This window comes from Musca vetustissima, unplaced genomic scaffold (genome assembly GCF_032173495.1).
Source record: "Musca vetustissima isolate MV318-11 ecotype Yass unplaced genomic scaffold, APGP_CSIRO_Mvet_v1 utg21303, whole genome shotgun sequence".
Lineage (NCBI taxonomy): Eukaryota > Metazoa > Arthropoda > Insecta > Diptera > Muscidae > Musca > Musca vetustissima.
Genome location: NW_026873968.1, coordinates 147,485 through 155,374, shown reverse-complemented (window position 1 = coordinate 155,374; position 7,890 = coordinate 147,485). Strand labels below are relative to the sequence as shown.

At 34.4% G+C, this 7,890-nt stretch overlaps 1 protein-coding gene across 1 annotated transcript; it reads right to left on the bottom strand.

Moving 5' to 3' along the window:
- Positions 1-5: 5 nt before the first annotated feature.
- On the bottom strand, positions 6-575 carry LOC133329697 (PDZ domain-containing protein GIPC1-like; the record flags this gene model as incomplete). The annotated part of the gene is made up of 1 exon (XM_061538168.1): positions 6-575. A coding segment is annotated over exon 1 (570 nt), but the record flags the coding sequence as incomplete, so codon positions are not given.
- Positions 576-7,890: the final 7,315 nt, after the last annotated feature.

The following is a 7,890-nucleotide window of genomic DNA, read 5'->3' as shown; positions in this document are numbered from 1 at the left end:
CCCACCATACTCTCCCCGTTCAATTTCTCGATGTGATCTCCCACTAAAATGTGTTCGATGCGATCAATAATGGATCCCTCTTTGATCCGTTTGATAAATGCAAAACCGGCACCATTATCGGTAATGGTCAGGCCCAAGGCATCTTCCGATTTGACAATTTCAATTTCCTTTGGCTGGCCTTTTCGATGGGCAAATATGAAATCATCCAAACCAATTTGACCACCCAGCAGTTTGGTCATATCCACCTTGTGGGAGTTGAGGGTGCAGAACAAGATCTCCTCAGCTGGTATATCATAACATTCGGCAATTTTCTTATACAATTCTCGTACACTGGCAAAGCCGGTAATTAGGCCAGTGGGACTGCCATGGGCCAGCTGGCAATGGAATACTAATTGGGGTTTTTGAACATTTGATTCACTTATCGATGGTGTCCTTTGAGTGTAATTGCCATTCTGTTGTTGTTGCTGCTGGCTGGGGGGTACTTTACCATTTGACATTAGACCATTGTTGTTGTCGTGAAATACCGAATCGGCTGGTATTGTGGGCTTGGGAACTTTCTTGGCAAATAGTGGCATTTTAGACTTTGTTTTCGATTTTGAATGCGGGATCAGTTAAATTCTTCTGGAGGTTCTTTCGGATCTCTAAATTTCGTTATCGTGTTTCCAATCTATTTAAAGATGAAGAAAATAGCTTGGATTTAGTTTGAGGTTTTTATTTTGGTTTTTTCTGTATTTTTGTAGGGAGTTGTGATTTGTTGTTACCATCACCATGTTGTTGTTGTTAGTTTTATTGTTTTCTTATGGAATTTGAGTAGGATGATGCATTTTGGTTACATAAATGAAGTGCATTTTTTGTTAGTTATGAATTATTCAGACATACATAGAGGGGCTACACTTAAATTTAATTTTTATTTTTATTACAAATGAAGGCAAAGATTCAAAAATTAGTCCGACACTGAGGCCAGATTTTTTCTATAGAGGCAATTTTTTTCCATAGAAAAAATACCTCAGACACTGAAGTCAGACTTTTCTATAGACACTGAGGTCTGTTTTTTTTCTATAGAAAAAAATTCCTTAGACACTGAGGTCTGATTTTTTTCTATAGAAAAAAATTCCTTAGACACTGAGGTCTGATTTTTTTCTATAGAAAAAAATTCCTTAGACAGTGAGGTCTGATTTTTTTCTATAGAAAAAAATTCCTTAGACACTGAGGTCCGATTTTTTTCTATAGAAAAAAATTCGTCAGACATTGAGGTCTGACTTTTTTCTTTTTTCTATATGACTCTGACTTTTTTTGCTATAGAAAAAAATTCCTCAGACATTGAGGTCTGACTTTTTTCTATAGAAAAAATTCCTCTGATTTTTTCTATAGAAAAAATACCTCAGACTCAGAGTTCGTATTTTTTTCTATAGAAAAAAGTACCTCAGGCACTGAGGTCAGATTTTTTGTTTCTATAGAAAAAGATACCTCAGGCACTGAGGTCAGGATTTTTTCTAGAAAAAAATTCCTTAGACACTGAGGTCTGATTTTTTTCTATAGAAAAAAATTCCTCAGACACTGAGGTCTGATTTTTTCTACAGAAAAAAATTCCTCAGACTCTGAGGTCGTTTTTTTTTCTATAAAAAAAAAAAATTCGTCAGACATTGAGGTCTGACTTTTTTCTATAGAAAAAAATTCCTCAGACATTGAGGTCTGACTTTTTTCTATAGAAAAAAATTCCTCAGATTTTTTTCTATAGAAAAAATACCTCAGACTCAGAGTTCGTATTTTTTCTATAGAAAAAAGTACCACAGGCACTGAGGTCAGGATTTTTTCTATTGAAAAAAAATATCTCAGACACTGAGGTCAGGATTTTTTCTATAGAAAAAAAAATAACTCAGACACTGAGGCCAGGGGGTTTTCTATAGAAAAAATACCTCAGTGTCTGAGGTCAGATTTTTTCTATAAAAAGTACATCAGAGTGTTAAAAAAATGCTTCAGACCTTGAGATGTGATTTCCACAGCTCCCATATAAGATGGCACTGAGTTGTTTTTTTATAGAAAAAAAAAAATACCTCAGGGACTGAGGCCAGATTTTTTCTATAGAACAAATACTGACGTCAAGTTTTTTCCATAAAAAATTATTCCGACACAAGGAAGAAGTAAAATTTTTCCTAAATCTTAGACGACACTGAGGTCAGATTTTTTCTATAAAGAACATCTTCAGACACTGAGATCTAATTTTTTCTAAAGAAAAAACTACCTCAGATACGAAAGCCAAATTTTCCTTATAGAAAAAATACCTCAGAGTGTGATGACAGATTTTTTTCCGTAGAAAAAATGACTCAGACACTAAGGCCAGATATTTTCTGAAGAGGAAAAACTCGATCAAATCTGTTCTACAGATGAAAATAATTGGGTCATTGGATGGTAGATTTTTTGTATAGGAAAAATTCGTTTATCACTGAGAAGAGATTTGTTTGTATAGAAAAGTTCATATTTTTTTTCTATAGAAAAATATGCCTCAGACATAGAGGTCAGATTTCTTTCTTTAAATATTAGGTTGGGGAAAAAGAAAAACATTAGGCCAGTCGACGAAAATGTTGATAAAATCGGGGAAATGATCGATGTTGACCGTAATATCGCCCAGGAGCTAAAAATCGACCATAAAACGGATTTAAACCATTTACACAAAGCTGGATTCAAACAGAAGCTCGATGTTTGGGCGCCACACCAATTAACAGAAAAAAGTGGAATTACCATCTGCGAAGCCTTGGCCAAATGGAATGAGAAATGGGTCTTTCTTAAACGGATGGTGACTGGAGATGAGAAATGGATCACATACCATAACTCTGTGCGAAAACGATCGTGGTCAAAAAGCGGTGAAACACCTCAAACGGTGGTCAAACCAGGACTAACGGCCATGAAGGTCCTGCTGTGCATTTTTTGGGACTGGAAGGATATTATTTATTAGGAGTTGCTTTAATATGGCCAAAAGCTAAATTCTGATCTCTACTGTCAACAACTGGACCATTTGAAAATAACAATAGACCAGAAACTGCCAGAATTGGCCAACAGGAGAGGTGTCGTGTTGCACCAGGAAAACGCTAGGCCACACACATCTACAATGACTCGCCAGAAACTTCGAGAGTTTGGTTGGGAAGTCCGGACTTGGCACCAAGCGATTATTCTCTTTTTCTTGCATTGCAAAATTTCTTTAATGATAAAAAATTGATATCTAGGGAGGATTGTGAAAATCGACCATTAGAGTTTTTTGCAAATAGAGAGCAGGACTTCTATGAGAGAGGCATTATGTTACCTTACACAACTATGTTGTCAGGGTATTATAGCTTTGTGCAGCCCCAAGGTATTATAGCTTTGTGCAGGGCCAAAGAATAACCATGCCTATTTTTATAAAGATCGGTCAATATTTAGCTGGTCAAATGGACCTTGACTTTTGTGAAAGAAATGACAAAATTTATATTCTATAGCGTATTTATTTACTCCTGAAGGACATAGACCCGAGAAGTTGATAGTATATCCAAGAGGAGTGGTTGGCCTTTAAATTGGTACCAATTAGATGGCTTCTCTCTGATGTGGGAGTTATACGTGAATTAGGTAAAAGTGACTATGTGCATAGTATTACTATTACTCCATTAGAGAACGGAAATTTCGCGCTGATCGCTTTGAAATTGTAAATGAAGTTCCGAATATGGTCAAGGACGACGCCTATAGTTTTCGGTGAAGTTGAGATTTCATTCAAGGGGTGCAATGAACGGAAAACTTGAATTTTGTCAGATTTTCTAGTCGCTCTCGAGACAATTATTATATGCAGAACATCGCATATTTTACAAGGTGAAGGGGATGTGATCAAATACTTAGAGCGGCTGTTCAGATGATGGTCGGTCAATATTCCGAGGGTCAAATCAACCAAAACCTAAAGTGACCAGTTTTTTTTATTTTATGGCGTAAAAATTCATTTGGCGTAAAAATTCTTCTTGAAAAAAAAATGGAAAATATGCCAGGGTTAGTGAAGTGGAGCTGTTGACCTATCACGAAATATTTCCCAGTTTCAGAATATAGAACCGCAGAAAGTTAGAGTTCCGTGGTAGTTGTGTAGGGTATCATATGGTCGGCCCCGTCCGACTATACTGCTCCGCTCGCTGGTTTTTACACAAATTTATTTTTAAAACCTTTTCTAAAAAAAAATATTTATAAATTATTAATAAAGTTTTAGAGAAAATAAAGTCCATTGTACTAAAATGAAAATGCATTTGCCGGGAATTCTTATAATTAGTATTTTTTTATACCCTTCACCACACTGTCGTACAGGGTATTATGTCTTTGTGCATATGTTTGTAAAAGGCAAAAATAATCGAGATATACCCATGGTTCCTTTTGAGAATATGCATAGAATCACTTTCTGAGTCGATTTAGGCATGTCCGTCTGTCCGTCCATGTATTTTTGTTAACAAAGTACATGTCGCATTTATGATCCGATTTGGATGAAATTTGGCACAGATCACTTAATTGGCCCAAGGGCGAACCCTATTTAAATTGGAGAAAATCGGTCCATGTTTAGGCATAGCTCCCATATAAGGGTATCCCCAATTTTCGGTATTTTGAGGTTCTTGAGCGCGTTTTTTAACTGAATTCGCTGAAATTTAGTATTTTGTGTTATTATTGGGTAGCAAATCTCCCTACCAAAAGTTATAAATAAAGGTCCATTTTTTCGCAGAGTCCCCATATAAGGGTACCACCAAATTTTCGGTATTTTGAGGTTCTTGAGCGCGTTTTTTAACTGAATTCGCTGAAATTTGGTATTTTGTGTTACTATTGGGTAGCAAATCTCCCTACCAAAAGTTATAAATAAAGGTCAATTTTTTCGTATAGCCCCCATATACGGGTACCACCAAATATTCGGTATTTTGAGGTTCTTGAGCGCGTTTTTTAACTGAATGCGCTGAAATTTGGTATTTTGTGTTATTATTAGGTAGCAAATCTCCCTACCAAAAGTTATAAATAAAGGTCTATTTTTTTCGTATAGTCCCCATATAAGGGTACCCCCAATTTTCGGTATTTTGAGGTTCTTGAGCGCGTTTTTTAACTGAATTCGCTGAAATTTGGTACTTTGAGTTCTTATTGGGTAACAAATCTCCCTATCAAAAATTATAAATAAAGGTAAATTTTTTCGGATAGCCCCCATATAAGAGTATCCCCAATTTTCGGTATTTTGGGGGTTTTGATCGAATTTTTCGACCGAATTCGCTGAAATTTGGTACTTTGAGTTTTTATTGGGTAACAAATCTCCCTACCAAAAATTATAAATAAAGGTCCATTTTTTCGGAGAGTCCCCATATAAGGGTACCCCCAATTTTCGGTATTTTCGGGTTCTTGGGCTCGTTTTATAACTGAATTCTCTGAAATTTTGTACATTGGGTACTTATTGGGTATCAAATTACTCCACTAGAAATTGTAAATATAGGTCCAGTTTTTCTGGTAGTCCCCATATAACGGTACCCCCAAATTTTTGGTATTTTGGGGGTTTTGATCGTATTTTTCGACCGAATTGATTGTAATTTAGTACGATACGATATTTTCGTCCGATTTAATGTAAATGGTGCACCAAAGTCCCTTAATATCTTTGGGTTTGCACTAAATTTGGCACAGCGTAATGAATTAGTTCTAGATGTGTGTTAAATTTCCTGAAATCGGTTCAGATTTAGATATAGCTTCTATATCTGACCAAATGAACAATTTAGTATCGGTTGCAGAATGACGTGTTTATTGTTCCAATTTCATTTTACTGGTCCTTTAAAAATGCGACGTCTATTAGGATTCATCTGTTGAATATACTCAAAGTGGTGAAGGGTATCATATAGTCGCGGCCCTGTCCGAATTTACTACTTTCCTTACTGGTTTAATTTTTATTTTGCTTCTACGATTTTGTTTTGTCATGCTTAGATGCTGTCATTAAATAAATAGTGTTTTGGAATATTTTGTAATAAAAAAAAACTTAATATATATTTTTTTTTATTTTTTTAATTTTCTTTATCATTAAAATTATTTATAGAAAGTAATAATAAAAATGTATAGTGATTGATGATGAATGACAAAATAAGACAAGATATTTGAAAAGTAATTAAAAAGTTGAAAAAATGTGAGGTTAGGTTCAGAAATTTCATAAAAAATTAATTTTAATTTTAATTAATTAAAAAGTTGAAAAAATGTGAGGTTAGGTTCAGAAATTTCATAAAAAATTAATTTCACCAACATTTGTTTATAATTTTTTTTTGTTATGGAAAATTATTTACAATCTTGTTATTCACACCAACACCATATTTCATTAAGGAAAACACTGTTTTGGAATTTTGTTTTTCAATTCATGAGGGTGTTATTTAAAAATTTTTTTTGTTTTATTTTAGATTCACTTGATAAATTTATTATTGTTTTTTTATTTTTTTGTTAATTTTTTTTTTCAAAACTATTTTGTTTCTATAATTTTATCTTCAGGCAAACGTGTCCACACCGTCACTGACAATGACAAAGGCGACAACTACAACGAATGTTAAAAGAGAGAGAGTGAGTGGAGTGCCTGGCCTGTATCTATCACAACAAAACACAAATATTTCCAGATAAGAATATTTGTTTTATTTTCAAATAATAATAATAATAAAAAATATCTTCCAAGAGGTGTAATTTCCCATTTAAGAAACCATGGGCGATTTGGGTTTCGTGGAGGAGGAGGTACCGTAACAAAGAAGAAGATAAGAGAAGAGTTCGATAATCAAACCAACGTTTGATGGTATTTGAAGTTCACGATAAGAACGACCTACGAAAGGGTCCACGCCGAATGTCAACAAATGTCAAAAAAAAAATAATAATAATAATTTACAATATTTATTTATATTCTTATGGTCACCACGAAGCACACTATAAAATATGTTGTCTTATGCCACGACGAACGAACGTTTGACCGGCCAGTGTTTACTTGCAATGCCGACTAAAGACTGAGGAGGAGGCACAAGAGAAGGTAGATGCATTTCGTTGTTTTTTTCTTTCTTTTCTTTAAGTTCTATATTCTCTCTCACTATTACATGTGCTTTCTTATTTCATAATCTGTGCTGCACTCCAGACCAGACCATGTGGCAAGCACCACCGCCATCATCATTAGGGAAATGGCCACTTAAAATGTGTCTTGAAAAGTTTTTGTAATTTTTTTTCTATTTTTGGTCCACACAAGAAGAATTCTATAATTAGGATAGACTGATGCCGCTGCTGCTGGTGGTGGTGGCCTACATTCTCTGCTGTATTTGTATTTGTTTATGTTTAATTGGAATTCCATTCAAAAAAAAAACGACCACTCTCTTCAATTAAGATTTCTTGTCCAGCTATCAGAACAAAAATAATTGATGGAATGGGGGGCTTGGGGGTTGGTGGGGAGATAGAGGAAGCATTATTTTATGAAGCCATCGCCTAATTAATTTGTATAATTGTTATAAAAGATTTCGGGGAAAATATAACAGAATTCCAGGAAGAAATTGATGTGGCATATACCAAAACTATAGCGGCGTAATGGAAGATATCAGTGCAATATTCTGGTAATAATTACACAAAAACAAAATTTTAATGAATATTTTCATAACTTCATTCATAGTTTATTATTTCCATATTGTAGTTGTATGTCGCTTAGAATAGTAGCAAAAATTCTTATAATCAGGAGAAAGTCACTATTTTTTACAAAACAGACGCTGATTACGATTCTGCAAGAAAAAAAATTTATTAAGGGGACCCCCCCAATTCTCTGGGTCAACATTTTTTTGATATAATTCGAATCTACACTAATTAATGAATGTTCCAACAAAATTTCAAGTGAAAATCTTAAGAACTCTTGAAGATATAGCCGATTTA